At 39.0% G+C, this 22,716-nt stretch overlaps 1 protein-coding gene across 6 annotated transcripts in view; it reads left to right on the forward strand.

Annotated features, from left to right (window-relative positions):
• LOC138763979 (rho GTPase-activating protein 29-like) overlaps positions 1-22,716 on the forward strand; it is an 84,371-nt gene that overhangs the window by 56,048 nt on the left and 5,607 nt on the right. For 5 of the 6 annotated variants that reach the window (XM_069939088.1, XM_069939089.1, XM_069939090.1 and 2 more), the window contains 15 exons: positions 1,701-1,838; positions 3,266-3,330; positions 3,635-3,745; positions 4,971-5,051; positions 5,151-5,339; positions 5,807-5,944; positions 6,905-7,095; positions 8,057-8,232; positions 10,951-11,076; positions 15,241-15,339; positions 16,560-16,723; positions 19,125-19,313; positions 20,181-20,318; positions 20,424-20,647; positions 22,023-22,323. In XM_069939088.1, coding sequence (XP_069795189.1) covers positions 1,701-1,838; positions 3,266-3,330; positions 3,635-3,745; positions 4,971-5,051; positions 5,151-5,339; positions 5,807-5,944; positions 6,905-7,095; positions 8,057-8,232; positions 10,951-11,076; positions 15,241-15,339; positions 16,560-16,723; positions 19,125-19,313; positions 20,181-20,318; positions 20,424-20,647; positions 22,023-22,323 — 2,330 coding nt within the window. Of the gene's footprint in view, positions 1-1,700; positions 1,839-3,038; positions 3,060-3,265; positions 3,331-3,634; positions 3,746-4,970; positions 5,052-5,150; positions 5,340-5,806; positions 5,945-6,904; positions 7,096-8,056; positions 8,233-10,950; positions 11,077-15,240; positions 15,340-16,559; positions 16,724-19,124; positions 19,314-20,180; positions 20,319-20,423; positions 20,648-22,022; positions 22,324-22,716 lie in introns of those variants that run through there. The other variant, XM_069939093.1, reaches the window with a different exon arrangement.

Consider the following 22,716-nt stretch of genomic DNA (forward strand, 5'->3'; position numbering starts at 1 on the left):
CTTACTTCAGGCAGGGGGCCAAAACGAGGCCTTCTCAACACAAGGTCGAGGTGGGAGTTGCACCCAAGAATTACAATTAACGAGCGGTGCTGGTCGGACCAATGTCGGATCAGCATGACAGCAATCATTAACATGCAGTACAAGCTGGTGCATTACAACATTCTTCACCAGCTATATCTGACACCGCAAAAATTGAACAGATCAATGCTTCAGATGTGGCATGGTGACAGGAAATATTGTGCACACAACCTGGATGTGAACCAAGGTGAGGCCCTTTTGGGTGGACCTGGGCGAAGCTCTGGAGAAAATCGTAGGCAAAGAATTCCCACAGGATCCAGGGTTGTTCCTGCTGGGAAATATTAAAACATAAGACTTGCAATGAAGATGTCCATATTTCAAATCCAATTTGTAATGATCGCATTGGCGGTGGCCAGGAAGTGCATAGCCTTTAACTGTAAGTTGCATGCTGGAATGCAGAGGTGTGTTCCCCTGGAGAAGATTACCTACAATCTCAGGAAAAAGCATAGTGCCTTCCTTAAAATTTGGAAACTGTATCTAAATTTCATAAGTGCACAGCTATAGGGTGGGCTGTCCAGTCTCCCGGCCTAGTTCCATCCTATCCCAATCAGAAAAAAAAAACGAAGCGACAGATAGGATATACTGCCAGAGTATAACCAATCTGCACAGCCCTGATTTATGTTTTTAACTTCTGTGTGTGTGTCATGAATTTAGTATGTTTGTGATAAGGGGGGAGGGAGGGGTAGAAAAAGGGCTCTGACTCTCTGGTGAACTTTGTTCAGAAATGATGACCAAGTTTTGATGAATGCTGATCACGGAGTTTGAGTTTGACACCATAAATATAAAAAAAATTGTTTGAAAAAGAGCAGAGGAACTCATGGTATCTGGCTTGTATTTCAAGCAATGCCATCAAATAAAATTAACCATTATTTGTGATTTGAATGATCTTCTTGCATATGAATTAGAGGCCACATTTTCCATAAATTGTATTGGCAGCCTACAGTTCCTAAAGTAATTTGTTGACTGTGAAATGTTTTCAGAGATTTTGATGTTATGGAAGACAACTACGTAATGCCTGAAATGCACAACTAGTGGACCAATGAAATATCGATAGCAACATGTGCTGAATGTTTGCTCGTCGGTACTACCACATGGTGTTGGACAGCATGCACCTGTTTTGCAGTTTTCTAAAGAATGAGTTGGCTGAAAACAATGGATAATCACTTTTGGTTAACTCACTAGAGTGGCCTTGAACACTGAATCAGTCAGCAGAAATTTTAAGTCATTTAAAAATAAAACACTTCTGCTGGGAGGACAATCAAAGTGTAAAAGGTTTTGAGCAAAACTGCAATTTATACTAAGAAAATACTGTTCTAATGTTAAATAATGTTGCAATTATTGAATGCAGAATTTCTCTACAATCACCTCATTGTTTTATCTCTCAAGTTGAGCAACCAGTAACAGTAATAAAAATATTACACTTGCCACTGATTTGTAAAGAATTTTCATTTGTTCTAGTTCCATGGTCTCCATCACTGCAATGCCTCTGTTACCAAGTATCAATTTGCATTGACTTGTATTGAAAGATTACAACTTTTCAATGCAGAAATTATGGGGTTCAATTTGTTTGAACTTGATTTTGTTTTATTCTTATTCTCTTACGATTCATTTCCTGTTTTTAGGGGTTCTTCGTGGAGAGGAAGTTGATAATATGTTACTTAAAAATGACAGTGGCATAGAGTCAGCTTTAATGTATGCAAAAAACTGGTCAAAATATACCAAAGATATTCTGGCCTGGTTGGAAAAGCGGCTCAATCTTGGTGAGTTCTCCAGACAACTGTTCCATTTTATTGGCCTTAATTGGATGAAAGGTGCTGCAGTATCCATGTTTTAATGTGTTCAGTTTCTCTTTGCACAGTAAATAATATTTGGTCCAGCATGTGCTTGTTCATTTACACTACAAGTCATAGGGAGCAGAAATAGCAGCTAGACTCGATGGGATGAATAGCCTATTTTGTCATGAGCTGATCCATTTTCTCACTCATCCCAACTGTCTGGACTTCTCCCCATATCCTTTGATGTCCTGGCTAATCAAGAACCTATCAATCTCTGCCTTAAATACATTCAATGACCAGGCCTCTACAGCCACCTGTGACAAAATAATTCCACAGGTTTACCACCCTTTGGCTAAAGCAATTCCTCTGCAATTCTGTTCCAAGTGGATCCCCTTCAATCCTGTTTTGTACCCTATTACTGCTAATTGAATTTAAAAATATTACTTGAACCTCCAGAAATTTACTTATTTGGTTATGAAATTACCCTATGGCTTTAGATTCTAAACTGTTCAAGAGAGAATGTTCGTCCGATTGTTCTAATTTTCTGAAGGATCTATCCAGTTCTTTTAATCATTCATAGAATGCTGGCATTCCAGGCTAGGCTATTTTTATTGCCCATCCCATATTATGTCAAGTTTTCTACTATTCTAATTATTGACTAGATTTGGATTTCAGGATCATTGGTACCTTTGAAACTATATTTGATCTTAAGAGAGATCCCAGAAAACTGACCATCACCTCTGTGGTACCTGACTCCAACATGTAAAATTGCTATTCATTGTTACCGTTTTTGTTTTTGTATTCACGCAACTACATTCCCTTTGATCTCATGAGTTTAAAGTTTCGTAGGCTAGACATGAGCTTTCTTTTAAAACTCCATGAAGATGGCATCACAAACTGCATCTATATCAAATAACTCAATTATTGGGTAATCACAATTAGATTTTTAAAATGCCCATTTCCTGTGCATAGTTTTGCCAAGTGCCTGTTATTTTTTTTTGTCCTGGATTATTCTTTGTGAAAGTTGCCCACCGTAAATGTTAGACTGTTAGATGTAATTATCAGGTTTATTGAACATGGTATAAGATTTGCAATTGCTTATTCCTCTGGTATTGTTTTCATATCAGAGTTGGATTGAATGATTCTGGTCAGATTTATTATAATTTCATGTGTTTCCCTTTGCAGCGTAATTTGCAACCCAGTCAAGTAAGATCGTTTTGTTTTTAACCAATGCCATCAGCTTTTTTGTCAACTTTTCTATTGAATCTTCTACCACAGTGGAGTAGATGCAGAGTACTCAATGCCCATGTCATATCTTCTGCCTTTATTTGAATATCTGTTTTTATCCTGTCATTTTTAGGGTGACATTTATAACATATAACATTTATAATGTTTTTTTTTTAAACATGCAGATATGGAATATGCAAGAAGCTTTTCAAAATTGGCAGAATCAGCTAAGACGTTTATTGGCCAACAGGTAAATGTAATCTCTGGTATTAAGTTAAAAGTGGAAGGTATTACTACAAATTAGACTGGGAATCTAACGCTTTATTTTCCTGTCACATGCAGGCAAACATGGGGTAGGGTTTAGGGTTAAAATTCCGGGCCAGATATTTTAAAAATAAAAACACTCTACAATTAGATATGAGCAGTCAACACGTTTTTTTGCTGAGTAATCTATCAAATGGAAACCTGCAAGATGTCGGAGAAAACAAGATTAGGAAGTCAACCCATGGGGAAGAAATATAATTGAATAATAAGAAAAACTGTTTTCTCAACAGATGTACATGCCATTTCAATCAGAGTTTATGTCTGCTTTTGAATATGATATGGAGTACTGCCAGGCAGTCCTTCAAACTGGAGCAGGTCTCCAGTCAAATAAATTTATTCAGGTGAGTTGATTGTTTTCTTAGTTATCTATTTTTGTGAATCATTTTAGAGAAGTTCAATGAAGATTCAATACAAAAATTCAGATCTAACCTACAATATTCATTTGTATTTAATGAAGGTGATTGCCTTATAACCATATCACAAAGCAAGGAAACAGGCCAATTTGGCCCTTCTAGTTGGGAGTACGTATTCCAGTTTGTAGATGATAGTAATTGACTTTGCTTTGCGGAGTCTCGGACCCCAAAAACAAGCAGCAAGATATGCACCACAACACAGGGTTACTTAAACAAAAGTAGTTCTTAATTATATTTGAACAAGAAAACAGAATTAAACTTTAACTTGTTACTTAACCTAACTACTTAATTCCCTTCCCCCCCCCCCCCCCCCCCCCCCTCTAATACTAAGCATAGGTGTATGTAATGTATATTTAAGATTAGAAAAGTTCTTTGGATCCCAGTCCAATCTCACTGGTTGCAGGCAATTCTTGTACTGTGCACAAAAGTTAGCATTAACAAAGTTCACCTGTCTTTGGTCCTCAACAGGCAAATGGTTACCACTCAGGAGGGTTCTTGCTGGTTTTCAGAGAGAGATTCCTTTTCCAGGACATCCGCAACTGATTCCTTCTCAATCAGTCTTGCTGATGAAACTTTCCCCCTTCAGGCTTCTCCAGATGATCCTCTTTTTTTCAGGTCACCTTTCAGACCGCTAGCCTTCTCCTTTGACCAGGCAGCCTTCTGACATTGGCCAGCTTTGTCCTGGAACTGATTTCTGTCTCCTCTCTGTGTTTCACACCCTCCCTCTGAGAGCAAAACCGTACTCCTCTGCCTGAAAAGATTACATGCTCTCCCAGGCAAACTGTTGTTGATACTTTGATGTCTCCTGCAAAAAAGCGTCCTGCAAAAGTCCTGCAAATATTCCGTGTTTTTAAAATGTGTGCAACCTGCCAAGTAAAATTCTCCTTTGAGCTACTGCTTGATAGTCATGCAGTGGATGGGCAGAGTTCTAGGTATACAGTTTAGAAAAGCCTTCTCTATTTGCTCTCGTTGAGCATTTTTATTAAAACAACCTGGATTACAAATGTGTAGAAAAATTGGATATGCAGGATTAGCTTCCTGTACAAGCTTGAACATAGGATTATTTCAGATACAACATTGCAATGTGATCCATAATAAAACTTTATTTTAATAGCAAGTGAGTAAAATTATATTTGCTTCAATTGTTTTGCAGCCACTTTTGCTGAGAAGAAATGAGCTCGATAAACAACGTAAAGAGATTAAAGAACAGTGGCAAAGAGAGCAAAGAAAAATGGTATTCTTCATGCTCTTAAAAGTAAAACTTTTGACTTGCTCATTTGATTCAATGCAAAATGCAATCTAAATATTAAGAACCTTTTTATCTATTTTGTAGCACGAGGCAGAAACCACCTACAGGAAGGCAAATCTGTTGTATATTCAGCGCCAGGAAGATTACGAGAGGGCAAAATCTTCTACAACACGAGCAGAAGAAGAACGTGTAACTTTGAGTAGTGGACTCACTGGAAATTACAGCAAGCATCTTGAGAGAAAAAGAAAACTAGAAGAAGATGCTTTACAGAAAGTAATTCTAAATTTTTAAAAAATGTACTTTTCCATTTTTAAGTGTCATTCTTTTTCTACCAGAGTGGAATGCTGCAGTTTTTAACCTCAGTTTAAAATCTTTGCTTGGAAATTTGACTCATCTGATGCATAAACTGCCAAGCATTGTGTTAGTAAAGCATTGTTGTGTTTTCCTCTATAGAGGTCCCAAACTTGATTTCTGGGCATTAACCTATTGCATTCATTGTTTTGTTGTGATACACTTGAATGCATGGAACATCTTTCTTCAAAGGGAAAATTGCTCTTTGATATGGAGTCGCAGATTGTAATGCACCTTCCAAATTCCCCCCTTCTAAGTTGATGTAGAACCACAGTATTTAAGTTGTCTGTTGAGTGATTTTTTGACTTGTTTACTTATTTTAGATTTGGGAGAACTAGCAAAATTTAGAATTGCTGTTGTTTTAAAACTTGACATTTTCTCTTTCGCAGGCAGAAGAAGCTGGAGAGAATTTCAAAGCCTCTATATCAGAAGCCAATGAGAAAAGAAGTCATATGGAAAGCATCAAAAGTGATATACTAACACAACTACGTGAACTTGTCTACCAGTGTGATCTCACTTTAAAATCAGTAAGAATGTTTTCTACAAAACATGTTGTCGCCATTAAAACTTACATGAAATAGTTTTAGCCTAAAGGGCTTGGGTTGGGATTCATGGTATGAAGGAGTTTATCTTTGATCATGAATGTTGTCCAGAATGTTGGCTGTTACCTCTAACACCAATTCTTTTGACCTGAGTAGCACTGGATATATTAAAGTGAGACCAGGTGCTAATTCTCTTTTGTGCATTTAACACCAGCTGCCAAAGGCAAATTTGAAATGTGGTAATTATGTTATTATAGATGGGAGGTCAATTATTTGACTTATTGGGCCTGTGAAAGGATTTACTAGGAAATGTGCAATTAGTTTCTCTCCTCTGCCGAAAGTTTTTTTTCTTCAACACTACTTGTTTGAAAGGCATGATTGAATCTGCTTCTATGCTTTCAAGCATTAAATTAAAATCTTAATTATTTGTGGTTTGACAGTATTCTTCCTACCTATTTGATTTTCCCCCCACCCCCCTCTAATACTAAGCGCTGGTGTATGTAATATATATTTAAGATTAGAAAAGTTCTTTGGATCCCAGTCCAATCTCACTGGTTGCAGGCAATTCTTGTACTGTGCACAGAAGTTAGCATTAACAAAGTTCACCTATCTTTGGTGCTCAACAGGCAAATGGTTACCATTCAAGAAGGTTCTTGTTGGTTTTCAGAGAGAGATTCCTTTTCCAGGACATCCGCAACTGATTCCTTCCCAATCAGTCTTGCTGACGAAACTTTCCCCCTTCAGGCTTCTCCAGATGATCCTCTTTCAGGTCACCTTTCAGACCGCTAGCCTTCTCCTTTGACCAGGCATATCAAATTCTTTTTCATTAGAATTACTAAGTGTTTAAGGAATATGTTACATTTAAAACATAACATTTAACTGAACAAACCATTAACTTTTGCAGCACATGCCCCATTGATTTTCAAATGGATTTTTTTTTTTCAGGTGACTGTCAACTTATTTCAGATGCAGCATGCTCAAGTGGTCTCCCTCCCTGTTAATTACCAATCTCTTTGTGAAAATACCAAGCTATATGAGCCAGGACAACAGTATTCAGAATTTGCCAAAAGTTTACCAAAGGAGGAAGTTCCAACTGAGCCATACTTTTTGCCATTTTCAGTCTTGCCCAGTGGAGGGTAAGTATTTGATTGTTGGCCTTGAATTATTTTGTCATGTGTGCCTATCTAAAAGGATGCAAACAGTGAGACATTAGCTTGGTATGAATATGTCATTCATGAACTTGCTATTTACAAACTTTTGCTGCAGCAAATATTTCCTTTCGGTTCCCTCTGAATACACTGCTGTATTTTGCCTGGATTTTTCAGTATCAAAATATTTTGTAAAACCAAAATATTGACTGTCAAGGAATATCTAAGGATTTTCTGAAATGTGTAAAGATAGATTAATACTTGTACATTATTACCCCACTACTAAATTTTCTTTCTCAGTTTGATTTACAAGGGAATATGTAGCTATTTTACAGTCATGTTCCACTCTATTTGTCTTCCCTTTCTTCTCTTTCTTTGGCTTGGCTTCGCGGACGAAGATTTATGGAGGGGTATGTCCACGTCTGCTGCAGGCTCGTTGGTGACTGACAAGTCCGATGCGGGACAGGCAGGCACGGTTGCAGCGGTTGCAAGGGAAAATTGGTGGGTTGGGGTTGGGTGTTGGGTTTTTCCTCCTCTGTCTTTTGTCAGTGAGGTGAGCTCTGCGGTCTTCTTCAAAGGAGGTTGCTGCCCGCCGAACTGTGAGGCGCCAAGATGCACGGTTGGAGGCGATCCCTTTCTTCTAATGCACTGATAATCCATTATCTGATATTTACTTATCCTGTTTTTTTAGCAGCTAGCTCATTTTGATAACATTTATCACATTTCCCCTTCCATTCATTTTGATTCTCCCTGTTCCCTTGACATTTACTGGGTTCACTGAAAAGTTTATATAAATTAAATCTGTGAACATCTGGCAGTCTAGAAAATGTGCTTTCCTGGCAACACCAAAATATCAAGCATACTGAATTAATAGTTTGACTATATTAATTTAAAATAAACTGTTTTTAAAAAGTTTAATCTTTTTAAACTACCTGTTCCAATTTTGCAGGCTTCCAGTTATTAAAAGAGCAACAAATAGTCCTCATTCATCACAAGGAAATCTATCGCAGACCTCTGGTACTTCAGGTGATATTTCGCTTCAGTCACCTGATGTAGAAAGTCCTCTTCATATCAAGTCCAATAGCATGGAAGAGAAGCGATTGAATAGCAACATTGATCTTCAAGGTATTTAAAAAGAATAGTTTTTTTTTTCTTCCTTCAACATCTGAAAAGATTGTTGCCTAATTGCATCAGATCTTAAAGGTTCCTATGTGAATAGAGCGCTTTGAAGCAATAATTACTTTTATTCAGTCTCGCAATGTATCACGAGGTTTCCATTTTTCCTTACCAGGTAGTGGTGGTGTTCCTGCTGTACCACTGAAGATTATTAAACTCTAAGTCAATGTTCTACGATACATGTCAGATTCTGGTGTTCACTAAATAGTTTTATTGTGCCCTTTCAGCAAATCTGCAGAAGATATCTGAAAAATAAATTAAAAATTATGGTGGGCAAAGAGTAGCACTGGTGTGTCCATAAACCAGATACAATTGATGTAATGTATTAAGACCATCAGATATAGAAGCAGATGTAGGCCACTCAGCCCATTGAGTTCATCATGAATTGAACCAATCTCCAACTTAACCCCACTCTCCTGCCTTTTCCCCATAACTGTTGATATCCTGACTATTCAGATAACTATAATTCTCTGCTTTAAATGCACCCAATGACTTGGCCCAATCATCTACCCGTGGCAGCAAATTCCAGAGGTCATCACTCTGGCTTAAATACGTTCCTCAGCATCAATTTTAAATCAGTGACTTACAATCCTGAAGTTATGCTATCATGTCCTAGACTACTTGACCACGGGAAACAACTTTGCCACATCTACTCTGCCAGACCTTTCAACATTCAAAATGTTTGCGGTCCCTCCTCATTCTTCTGAATTCCAAGGAGTACAGTCCAATAGCCATCAAACGTTCCTCATGCAAATCCATTCATTCTTTGAACCTTCTCCAATCCCAGCACATGATTAAACAAGGAGCCCAAAACTGTATTCCATACTCCAAGTGAAGCCTTATCAGTGTCTTCTAAAGACTCAACATCACACCCTGCTCTTGTATCCTACTCCTTTACATGTGAAAGTTAATATTGCATTTGTTGCCTTCACCACCGATTCAACCTGCACGAGGATACCCAAGTCCCTTTGCACTTCTGAATTATTAATTTTCTCACTATTTAAATAATAGTCGGCCCTTTTACTCTTTCTACCAAAGTGCATGACCATAAATTTTTAAATAGTGTATTTCATTTGTCACTTCTTTGCCCATTCTCTTAATCTAAATATCCCAGCAACCTCTGTTTTCTCATCACTACCTGCCCCTCCACCTATCTTTGTAATGCTTCATATTAAGAACATAAATATTTTGATTAATATTTCTTAAAATATTGAATAGCTGTCTGTAACTTTCCTAGCTTTGAGGCTTAGCATCTAAATTCAATTGCTTCTTCAAGTTGCAATGGAAATTACTTGTATAATAAGATTTTATGTACAACAAATAACAGTAGGATAACCGACCTCGGGGGTTGTCGGCAAATTAATAGAATGGATAGACGTAGCCGTTAAAGGTTTAACAAGTTTGAAACAATATATTTTGGTTAAAAAAAAATGAGGAAAGACAAAGTAATATGAAAGATACAGTTTAAAAAAAAAACTTGCAGTAACAGAGTGACCTAAATATAAATGTGTATAAATTAATGAATATGAAAATGAAGATTTTTGCGCTTCATGAGTAAATTTTTAAAAATGGAACCTCTTTTTACATTAAAAAAAAAACACACCACCACTTTGGTTTGATTCCCAGCAAGAGTATAGCATTCAATGTTGACCACAGAGCTGGAGATCTAGAAACAGGTAGAGAAATATATTCTTTTCAAAAGGAAGTTGGATAAATTTTTGAGGGTCAAAAAATAGCGAGTGTCGAGGCATAAAACTGGCGAATTGAGTTGATTGGCAAATTGGCATATTTTTGGCTGCTGGACGATCAGACGTTGAGCCTGATATTGGGAACTAACTGAATGGAATTTCCATGCTCTCCCTGCGATTTTTCTTGGTTTCCTCTGAAGACTTACCAAGTCGAAAGAGTCACCGTGGATTTGATGGACCCACTGGCCTCCAGTTCCAGAACATTCTGATTCAATTGAGCATCATTTCATTGTGTGGCAAGGATATTTTGTTCGAAAGAGGCACCATATATACGTTTATAATAGTCGAAACCATGTAACCTTTTACCACCTTATTTTTGGCCCCAAAATCTGTTATTTTCCATTTTGCATGTAAAAGGCAACCCCCCACCACCCCCCTTAATTTTGGCCTTGGCCACCTGCGCACCAGATCTCGTGATGCCCCAACCATGGACTCTCATCTAGTCCACGGCCACCTACCAATCCTAGCTCCCAACGCCTGAATGTTGGCTTAGCATGCTCATCCAAGTTCCAAATGCCCCAGGCAGAGTCCTGGCCGCCTGCCCATCTGAGCTCCCGACACAGACTTGCCACCGGTCCTGGCTGCTCTTCTACCCATCCAAGCACCTGATGCTGCAAACACTGACTTATGGCCCGGTCCTGTCCACCTGCCCATCCAAGTTCCTGACTCATCAAATGACGCAGACACTTACCACAGTCAAAAGTAGTATGTGTAATAAACGACCCCCTAAATTTTATCCAAGAAAATTGGTCCACAAAATTTGTCTATTACATGTGTAAATGTTCCTGTAAAGCCTTCGCAGCTTTTATTATCTGAATGTTTTCAAAATGACCTATTGCTGTTGTGATCGAGTTACTCAAGGCAAATTTGTCATCTTTATGGTTCAACCAATGTCTCGTATTTCCTTATTTTGCTCCAGTCCAAAGTCATGGACCATTCAGTGCTTGGCCCTTAGGAACACAGGCGAATGGTATGTGCAGCGATTCTGAGAGTGGGGGAGGAAGCAGCGAGTCACGATCCATGGATTCTCCCTCTACTAGCCCTGGTATGGAAACAAATGTTTGTGATTACTTATTTTGGATAATCTTAAGATACTTGCAATGGGCACATTAGTTGGATTGCTTTATTGGTTCTTGTGAGTAAAGGCTATGTGCTATCACTAAAAATGTTTCAAGTTTCATATGATAGGAGCAATTAGATATACTTAACAAAATTGTATGCTATATTATGCTGCAAATGAAGGGAAGATGATCATGTTGGTTGTGGGAACATTGCTAACATTGTAATTATGAGCATTCATCATTTTTATACTTGTTAGTCTAAGGAATTTGAAGGAATGTGCTTTCTCAATATTCAGTTGAGTTGCAAAGATTTAAATGAAACTGAGTGGGATAGTCATAAGGTTTTAATTTCCATTTGTGCATAATTGCTTGATCCAGCCAGGGCAATTGGTTGGAATATTGGTTTTGATATCAGTGTCCTTTAATTTGAAATCTATACAAAAATTACTTTGGCTAGTTTTCCGCATCACTATCCAGGTGTTTTTGGAGATTAAGAAGTACAGAATATGGACAGGTTGAAGCTACGTGTATTGCAACTTAATAGTGAAGTTCAAACAAAACTGTTTACGTACACATGCAACCTTTCTTAAAAAAAAACCCACACGTCACGCGCCCCGACTACTTCACCGCTTCTTGACGTCATGATGTTTCCCAGCCGGTTCGCTGGAACTTGTAATGCTAATACATGGCCCTCCCCAGAACTGGCTCAAAAGGTTCAGTTCATTTCTTTGGCAGCCAGCCACCCTGTGGAAGTGTTAGGTGTGGTATGGGCCATTCTAAGACAGTGTGCAGGTCCACTGTGAACGTTTGAGGTTGTCCTCCAATGTCTTAAGGCACATGTTGTCCAAGAGCTTCGTAGCACTTTGTATGGTACTTCATAAGGTGTTTGTAGGGGTGAACCTGAGTGCCCTTTCGGACACAAACATACCATCTCTGAGTTCCTTGGAAATGAAGGAAGATTATATGTCATGTCTAGAAACTAGTATGGGAATTAGTTTTTCTACCTGCTCCTGCAGCTCATATAGTGTCACTGACGGTTGGTCTTTCTGTCCACAAAGAGATGGTGCAAACTCTCCAGGGACAACCAGAGGTGCTCCATTGACCAACTGTGCTGACGATGAGTTGAGGTCATCTTTAGGCATTGTTCTGATGCCTAGTAGAGCCGACAGAAGTTCATCTGCCCAATCTGGTCCCTGTTACCAGGCCATAAGTGTTGCCTTCAGGTGCCTATAGAACCGCTCCACTGGAGCTGCATTGGACTGTGGATAATAGGCCATAGTATGGTGGAGCTGCATTCTTAGGAGTCTAGATAAAGCACTCCAGATGGCAGGCATAAACTGCAGACCTCTGTCCAAAGTGACATGTACGGGAGACTGAAACGAGAGACCTAGGACGAAATAAAAGCTCTTGTGCATGACTTGGTTGAGGCATCAACCATGGGAACTGCCTCCAGCCACCTAGTAAATATGTCGGTGATGGTGAATAAATATCTGAATCCCCTGGACACTGGGATTTTGCTGAAGATATTGACGTGTACATGGTCGAATCTACACATTGACAGTTCAAATGGCTGGAGTGGAACTTTTGCATGCCTTTGTATCTCAACTTCTGGCAGTCCATGGACATCCTCGCCCAGTGAGTGATGTCATTGGTCAGGCCATGCCAGACAAATTTATCAGATACTAGGTGGACCGTTGACCTAATGGAGGGATGCAATGGGTCGCGAATGGCGTCAAAAACATGCCTCCTCCGTGAGGCGGGAGTGATGGGGTGTGATTGTCCTGTCAAGACATTGCAAAGTAGTGCATTGCCCTGAGGTCCATGTTCTGGAATTGCAAGTTTGTAATGGCTGTCTTGTAGTCAGGTATCTGTGTCTTGCTTGTTGAGCCTCTGCTAGGTCAACACTTGGGAAAGTGCGCATAGTTGTTGAAAAGTGGCACAGGAGAAAGTATCAGCCTCCAGATTCTTTTTTCCAGAGATGTGCTGTATCTTCGTAGAGAACTCTGAAATGTAGGATAAGTGGCGCTGCTGACAAAGGGTACGAACCTTTACCGAAAGTGAAGGTTTATGGTGTGTAAAGATCATAAAGTCTCTGCCCTTGAAGTACTGAAAGTGCCTGACCACCAGATAAAGCGCCAGCAGCTCCTCATCGAAGGTGCTATATTTGGTCTCTGCTTGGTGAAAGTGTCAGCTGAAGAATGCTAATAGCTTCCATTGTTCACGTATTGTTCTAGCACTCCCCCTACGGCCATATCAGATGTATTTGTTGATATGGCTGTTGGTGCATCCATCCGCTGGTGCCTCAGCATGTATTTCTATGGGGTTCACCCAGCTGCTTTGCGGGCCATAGGACATCCACCTGCTGAAATCCTGGTTGGATAACATGAAGTGGTTGTCTACTGGCTCATGCTCAAGAAATAGCTGTTCAAAGAGCAAAGACTTGTGGCCAGTGCCATCATGTCACCCATAAGCTCTGAAGGGGCGTGTCGATGTGGAGGATCCGCGCAGCTTTCTCGTGCAGGGAGAGCCTGTAAATACTCAGGAGTGCTTTCAGCGCCTTGTACTTGCTGTGCGATGGTGGTTCCTGAAGGAAATCCGCAACGCAGCCGACTTCTTCCTGGTCCAAGGTGCTCGTCAGGTGGTAATACTCGATGGCGTCCACCTCTATTTTTTGTCAGGTTATGACGTTCAGAGGATGGGCAATTTTATGGATACTGCTGTGCTGTCCATCACTCGTCCAAAGTTTCGTTTTGGGCCCGTCAGGGTCACCAACTGTAGCTGTTGATGTCGCAGTGAGTAATTCGAGAGGAAAGAGCAACAAGTTGCAGTTGAGAGGAAGTTCAAACAAAGCTGTTTACTTTACAGACACGCGCAACCTTTTTAGAAAATCTGCGTTACGTGCCCCGATGACATCACTGCGTCGTGACCTTTGCCAGCTGGTTCACTGGAACTTGTCGTGTCGATACAGGGTATTGAATATAATAGTTGGAAAGTTGTGTTGCAGTTGTAGGAAACGTAAATCTGGCTACATTTGGAAAATTGCGTCCAGTTGTGGTTGCCTTGCTCTATCAGAAGGCATTGAATGTGTTGGAGAAAGGGCAGAAGAGGATCACCAGGATGTTGTCTGGATTGGAGTGCATGAGCTATAAAGAAAGGTTGGACCAACTTGAGTTTTCTGTGGAACACCATAGGCTGGGGTTGTGACCTGATAGAAGCATATAAAATTGAGAGGCAGAGATAGATGGATCTTCTTTTCTCTTCCCAAAGTGGAAATGTCAGCTGCATGATGGCAGAATTTTAAGTGAGAGGCGGAAAGCTTGGTTGCTCGAGGTTTTTTTCTTTTGCAGTAGGTGTCTATAATGTGCTACTAAGGAAGGTGGTACCAATAGTCACTATAGCATTGTTTGAGGGGTTTAGATAGGTGCAAGGAATAAAGACCATGTGCAGGTAGATAGGGTTAGTTAAATTAACATCATGGTTAGCACAGACGTGAGTGGAAGTACCTGCTCCTGTGTGGTGCTGCTTTGTCGTTTCAGAATGGGATTGCCTTTTGAGACAAACCAGGAAGAGTTTCACCTCGAAGTATTCTGTGAATCTTTGAGATTCTCTCCCCCCCAGAGATGATTTGCCTGATCTTCCCCATAAAATTTTAAGGGAATTTAGACCACGTTAATATTATACTCTTCCCTGAGCATCAGGAAAACCAATCTTATTTTGAAAAGTTCATATTCATTGAAGAGATTGAATTAAGTTGTTGCTTTATCCAGTTGCATTCAAATGATCTTTCCATTGCTCTCTTCTGAGAGCAAGAAAATTTGGGAACCTTTGTGGTTATTTCACCCATTTAAGGGAAAGATTTCACATCCCTCTGTTACTTGCAGAATTTCCAAGCTTTTTTTTTTAATTTGATAGATTATGAAATCATCGATAGAAAAAGCTTGGAAACTCTGCACTATTGTGATTTGGAAGCCCAAGATATTCCGAGTGAAGAGATGGAAATATGGGAAGAGTATGTAGAACTCTTATTTGTATTGGTGTAACAATCCAATATAATCATTAAATCCAATCATGCTTCAATGTCTTAATTTAATTAGGTTTTGTTGCCATCAATGAGGAAGTTATGAATATTACTTTATCGGTTGATCTAGGTGACTTTAAGAGAAGGCTGCCCCGAACACCTTCCACAGGAACCATGTCTTCAGCAGATGACTTGGATGAAAGAGAACCACCAACTTTGTCAGAGAATGGTGTGTATTTATTTCCCCACTACATTGTTTTCTAATTTGCTGTTGTAGATGTCATTTTATGCCATACAAATAAATTTTTGTTGTGTTGTTTTAATTAGCACCAGAGATAAATTAATTGAGGGCAATATTTTGCCGTTGCAAAATTTATTAAAGATCTTCCGTCATCGTCATTCATGACAGGAGTGGTCCCAGAGGGCTGGAGCACGGCTATTGTTGTGCCTTTGTTCAAGTAGAGAATAAAGGGGAATCCAGTAAATTGCAGTCCAGTTAAGCCTCGCGTCAATGATCAGGAAACTATTGGAAAGGATATTTGGTCCAATTTTATGCACAATTGGAAAGTCAACATTGTCTTTATCATTTTGATTTGAGTTTTTTTGAGGAGATATCAAAGATGGTTGATGTGGGTGTGGTAGTGAATGTTGTATCCATGGACTTAAGTAAGGTCCCTCGTGATAAGCTGATACAGAAGGTACAGATGTGTGGGATCCATGGCTTGGATCAAAATCGGATGGCTCACAAAACAAGGTAGTGTTCCATTTGGCATGCTTGGCTTTATTGGGTAGAACATTGTATATAAAAGTAAGGATGTCATTTTGCAGCTATATAGAACTTGGGCCACATGAGAAGCAATGATTGGGTGGACAGTCCTTTTCCCCCCTGGGGCAAAAGTGTTGTATGCTAGACAACATGTGCATGGTGAGAGGAAGTTTGAGAGAGATGTGTAGGGCAAATAATTTGTACAATCATAGGTGCCTGGAAGTGGCTGTCAGGAGTTGTGGCAGAAACAGATACTTTGTTTGCATTTAAGATGTGCTTGGGTCATTTGTTCTCAACCTTTTCTCTGCTCACAAACCACGTTAATGAATCCCTTTTGAACCACAGAGCACCTACAGGATAGATGCAGATGGTCAGTTGCACCCAAGAGCTGATGTTTACATGCTCACTAACCTCATTGCTACTGAAACATTCCCATTTCCTAGAACGGTATTTTAATGCTAGTAGGTAATTTGAATTTAGTTCATTTTGTCCATCTGGAACCTGCCGCATCAGCTTTATCTTGAATCTGGAGATCCAGTGTTTAAAATTTCTTGGGCAAATGTTATCCAAAAATTGGGTGTGCACAAGTTCTTTGTAAGATTGATATTTACATGATGTGTTGTAAGAAGTAATGATATTTCAGGAAAAGCTTAAAAATTATGTTTTGCTTTCTTGTGATGTAGGCCTGAATGAGATTGTGGTAGAGATGACGAGTTCTCCAGGGCCCTTCCGCAATACTGTAATGTCAAAGGCAGCTCAAACACACAAACTGCGAAAACTACGAGCTCCATCAAAATGTAGAGAATGTGACAGCCTTGTGGTGTTTCACGGTGCTGAATGTGAGGAGGTAAATTGTCAGAATGGACAGTTATTCTTGCATTGAAATTTGATGTGGGCAAAGGATTCGACATCTCATGAATATGTGAAGACTATAGTAGTCTTTTTGTGCATTGCTTTTAATTCATTTTGCCTTTAGATTTTAAATTACACGAAAAAATGGTAGCTAAAATTGCAAGTGTGTAACAAGTATGGGACAAAGCAAGGATTTTTATCTCTGCATTTGTAAATTTATTACACACTAGTAACCTTAAAGAAACTGGGCACAGTATGTTTTGGGGTGGGGAGAGGCACAGACTGAAATCATAAATTTTTTTGTTATTTATGTAGTTGGTAGGAGAGAAGTATGGAAGAAACCAACTGAACTTGACTGCTTCACAGGGAACGGGGCCCATAAAATTTGAGCAGAATCCTAAGAGGGCCATAGCCAAAAAAAAATTAAGAATGGCTGGTCTGGGAAATCACTGTTTCATCTGGTTCAATATGTACAGTCAGTATAATAAACTTTTTTAGACAACCGGTAGAAAGCTTTCTACTTGTGCAACTTTAGCAGTGATAATAATATCAATATTTATCTGTGAAAGTGGGGATTTCAGACTTTGGCAACTTCATGGCATAATGATATTGATACTGAAATTTCAGCGTCCAATATTAAGCGATAACATTTAAGGATTAAAATAGAAACTGCTGCCTCACTTGTTACAAAATGGGGAATTCTATTGACTTTTTAAAAAATTCTTTTAAATTCTAACAATGCAGAATAGTTAGGGCTTTATTCCCTGGAATAACAAAGAATGAGGGAGATTTGACAGAGGTATTAAAATGAAGGGGATGGACAGAGTAAATATAGAAAGGAGGGTAGGTGAGATACAAATAAGGACATGGGTTAAGGGTGAAAGTAGAAATGTCTAGGAGGAACCTTCTCACAGAGTGGTGGCAGTGTGGAACTGGCTGCCAGCGGGTGGTGAATGCAGGCTCAATTTTAACATTTAAGAATTTGGATGGTACGTGGATGGGAGATGTACGGAGCGCTAAGGACTGGGTGCAGGTCAGTGGGACTAAGCAGAAAAATGATTTGGCACAGACTACAAGGGCCAAAGGGGGCCTTGCTGTAATGTTCTAAGGTACATAGTAGAAGGCCCTGGTGGCCTACAAAACCTCTGCATCCCAGTTACCCCACCAAGCCCACACATTTTGGGGTGGGAGGAAATGCATTCTGGTCACTGAGAGAACATGCAAACTCTTTACAGCACCACATTGGAGCCCAGGTTACTGGCACTGTAATAATATTACACTAACCTTGCTGCCCAAGCATTGTCACAAGCATCTGCTTTCTTGCAGGAGACCATTCAAGTTCGTTGAAGAGTAAGAAAGGAATTACAGTGGTATAGGTCAGCCATTCTCAATGGGGTCCATGGGGGCCACAGCACGTTTAAGAAAAAGCCTTGGTTTCTTTTCACCTCACGTAACATAAATATTAATGATTTTTGTCGTCTGTATGAGAGAAATATAGCAAAAAACTAAAACTTGACTGCTCCATAGGGAAGGGGAGCCATAGCTGAAAAAGGGTTGAGAATGGCTATTATAGGTCATTATTTAATCAGCTTGAAGCTTCGCTTTAAAATTGAAAATAAAACACCCAAGTGCCTAACTTGCATTGGACCGAGCCAACTTCCTTGGTTCCTGCCAGCCTGCACATAGCTAACCAGAAATGTGAAGGCCAGTCTGGCTGACCCTTCTCCAGATTTGCCACAAGGTCTCAGCAGTGTGCAGAGTTTTTGCTGGAAAAACCCTGCTTCTGGTTTGTTCTAAAAACCCAATGCTGGAGACACTCAGCAGGTCAAACAGTGTACTTTATATAGCTTGAAGCTTTGGTTATGTAGCTTGATCTTCGCTATGTGAAGTACACGGTCAACCACTGTGTCTGCAGACTTTCGTGTTTTACTCCTAGTTTGCTTTGACAGCTTTCAATTAAGGGCAAAGATTGGTTGTAGATTTTTCCCCTGTGAAAATGATAGTTTTTTTTGCAGTTGTCAGAGAGGTGCATCCCCTATTGTAGTGTTGGGAATCTCAGCCAGACTTAGCTCTGCCACTGGATCACATGTGGATTCCTGCAGTTAAATGGAGTGATCGATTTGGCAATGTTTGATCCATATGTCCCAAGTATACAGCAAACCCATGCAAGTCTGGGACTGTTTCTTTAAGAACAGCCAGGTGCAATTTGCTGGGGCTAAATTGTGTATACTTAATTTTGAAGCATAACTTGTATTTTGTAATTTTTTGTCATTTACAGTAATTCAGTGGATTATTTTAAATAAATGAAATGTTGGTCCCTTTGAGTTTTGAGTCCTAAAAATTGTCTTGAACTGAAATTGAAATTGTGAGTTAATGCAATTAAGTCCATTTTGCAGTGTACTTTGACATGTCACAAGAAGTGCCTCGAGACTTTAGCTATTCAGTGTGGCCACAAGAAACTTCATGGTCGTCTGCACCTGTTTGGAGTGGATTTCATTCAAACTGTTAAAGATTGTGTTGATGGAATTCCCTTCATTATTAAAAAATGCACGTTGGAGATTGAAAACAGAGCTTTGAGTTTAAAGGTAAGATTTTCCATGTATCCCACAACTATGAACGTGCTTTCATTGCCTGTCACACTAAGACTTCAGGTTTAAATTCAACCAACTAAGTCAGTGCAGAAGTTAATAGTGTGTTCAGTGCTAGAATTCCAATAATGTGAGATGTGGAAACCTTTTCAACAGGTGAAAAGTGTGCAGTTTAAATCAAAAGTAAAATAAAAAAGTAAATGATTTTTTTTAGATAAAAATCTTGGTGTTATCAAGAACAACTACAGTTGGCTCTTTATTATTGTTTACTTGATAGAATTACACTTTTGGAAGATACTGTGCAGTGGTTGATAAACCACAGGTTAGTTCAGGATTTTTCATGTTCTCTTGGAAATGAGCACAAGGTAGTTCAATAATGTTTGTTTATAGAATATTAATTTCTTCTGCTATTCATGATGGTCAGTATTATCAATGTAAGTAAAATCAGAATTTCTATTTAAAAAGAAACACAGCATTCTGCTTGGTTCTTTGGATAGGAGTAACACTGGTCTGGCCACATTTATTTGCTTGTCCTGTAATAAGTAGTGGATTGTTATATAATGAAGTATCTTGCTGCTAGCATTCAGCTATGTAAGGTCATTAGTTTGGTGCAGTTTGTATCAAGTGGTTGTTACTTAATGTGGGAAAAGGTTATTGGTTAAATTGGAAGAAATAGATTGTAAAATAATTCAAATAGAAACTAAAATTGCCTGAAGCCTTAGTGTCAAAATTGCCATCAATTTGTCTCCAAGTCTCAGTGGCAATTTTCTGATAATGCATTATCACCTTTGGCAATACCCATACTCTATTCCTTGTTTATATTAATCAAGTAACTAATGTTTATTCCCTTTATCTTTGCTCAAGGGTATTTATCGAGTAAATGGAGCTAAATCAAGAGTTGAAAAGCTATGCCAAGCTTTTGAAAATGGAAAGGATTTAGTGGAACTCTCAGATTTGTATCCCCACGATATTAGCAATGTGTTAAAACTGTTCCTTCGTCAGGTAAGTTATTCTAGGATATGTTTGTTTAAAAAAAAAAATCCTTTATTTAAAAAAAAATCTAATTATCATTGAGTGAAATCATCTTTTATTTTTATTGTCCAATAGCTTCCAGAACCATTGATGTTGTTTCGTCTATATAATGAATTTATTGGCTTAGCCAAGGAATGCCACAGTGTTGACAATGAAGATGATAGAAAGCATTTAGCAGCACGAAAGTGGTCAACCAGTATAGGGAAGAAACAAATTCTTTCCAAGGTCAAATATCTACTTGGGCAGTTGCCTCCAGCAAATTACAACACCGTGCGGTATCTCATAAGCCATCTTTGCAGGTGCGCAAGAGTTAACATTTTTCTGCACTTTACAATTGTAATAAGTTGAGATTTTGCTCTTTATCAAAACTCCCATGTGCCACATTTCCCCAATCTGCCAAAATCCACTTTATGCCTCTGTTTAAAGCCTTGTATCAAGATGCTGGGCTTCTGGCTTACTCCCACAGAGCAGTGAAATTCTTGTATTATCAGCAAAAAGAAGCTTTGACAGTCCTCTTTGATATCCCTTTTGCTGAAATAACTTTTGTTTTAGCTTGAGAACTAGATCCCTTAAAGTTAACGAAGGTCCATGGTACATTGCAGATTGATTTGATTGTTCTTTGCCTTCTCAGTTTTATTATGCATTTATTAGTTTCTGTACTGTTAGTAATATTTGAAAGCCCACACATAAAAATTGCACAGTACCCCAGTTAACAAAAGCTGACAGTGTTTTGATCTTGCCGTGATGACTCTTCGAGGGAAGTTTCATCTAATTGGCAGTTTTATGAATATTTTTCTCAAGCGTTCTCCCTCACACAGATAATATCTGAAAAGAGCTTGCTTTCTGTGCTGTCATGAATCCTTGAGATTCTACTTGATTGCTTTATTCAATGTCATTTGTGAATTGCTTAAATGGCTATGGTAGCCTGACCATTTTGATCTTCAGTTTAACAATAAGCAGATATAACAGCCAAAATGCAATAAACCTTGGAATTCTTGGTTACCTTTCAGAATCTACTTTATATGAAGAGTGTCTTCATTTGCTGGCACACCGAAACACAGTGGAGACCGTCTTCATTTGCTAGCACACCGAAACACAGTCAGTGGAGGACCATGAGCCATCCTCAAAGCCTGTTCTGTCTTTTAATATCATCTGCACCAGGCCCCAACTCCTCTTTTGTGGCAGTTCCACATAGCCCTCAATTCCCTGCTCTTTGAATTAAAAAAAAAAATGGCTGACCTCTTTAAATACCTGATGGGATGGGGAATTCCAAAAATTCACCAGCTGAGACTGGTCATTTCCATTATTTTAGTACAAGTTGAGCTGCATCTGATGGGAACTACAGTCAGTTTTCACAAGGCACACTCCCATTCATTTTTATTAATGTTTGTCTAAAGAATGAATATTGACTATACACAAGGATAATGGAATTTTACTTCTCAAAGTGGTACCATGGTTCACCTAAGGGAACAGACAGACTTGATGTTTCATTTGAAATTCAGCATTTCTGACACTGCAACATTTTCTCAGCACAACATGAGCATCAGAACAGATTTTTGAGTTTGTATTTGTAAATTGATATTTGAAGGCAAATCTTTTGGAGTTCGAAGCCAACAGAGCTATTAACTAAAACCATGGCTAACAGAGATTCACACATTCATGTTTCTTCAACAGGGTAGCAGATAAAGAAGAAGAAAATAAAATGTCACCAAGCAACCTTGGAATAATATTTGGACCAACTCTTATTCGACCAAAACAAACAGATGCTACTGCTTCATTATCTTCTCTCGTTGATTATCCATATCAGGCTCAAATGGTGGAACTACTCATAAACCATTATGAAAGTATTTTTATTTCGCTTAGTCCATCTTCACAAACGGGGAATGCATTATTTAATGAGAAAGATGAGGTTATTCCTTTATCACAGGAAGAAGGTATCACAAAAAGCAAAGGTACTCCAAAAGATAACAAAGAGGTAAGTGTTAGTTAATATTAGAAGCATGACCAAACAGGTTTTCAAAGAATGATTTCTTTTCCCCTCAGTCTGCAATGCCATTTAAAAAAAAATGTATTTCCAGCAGAGATCAAGATGTGAAGCATCTCTGTTTGTCATATACATTCTGCAATGTACACAGGCATCAAAATTCTTACTTTGTTCGAATCTTTCGCATTTCATTTAACGGTCCTTCTAGCCCACACTGCCTAAATACACCCCTGTGACCAATTAACTTCTAAGCTCGTACATCTTTGGAATGTGGAGGGAAACCTAAGCACCTGGAGAAAACTTGCGTGGTCATGGGGACAGCGTACAAATGCCTTACACTGGTGGATTCAAGTGCTGCACTAAAACACTGTTAATTGTACCACC

This window comes from Narcine bancroftii, chromosome 5 (genome assembly GCF_036971445.1).
Source record: "Narcine bancroftii isolate sNarBan1 chromosome 5, sNarBan1.hap1, whole genome shotgun sequence".
Taxonomy (NCBI): Eukaryota; Metazoa; Chordata; class Chondrichthyes; order Torpediniformes; family Narcinidae; genus Narcine; species Narcine bancroftii.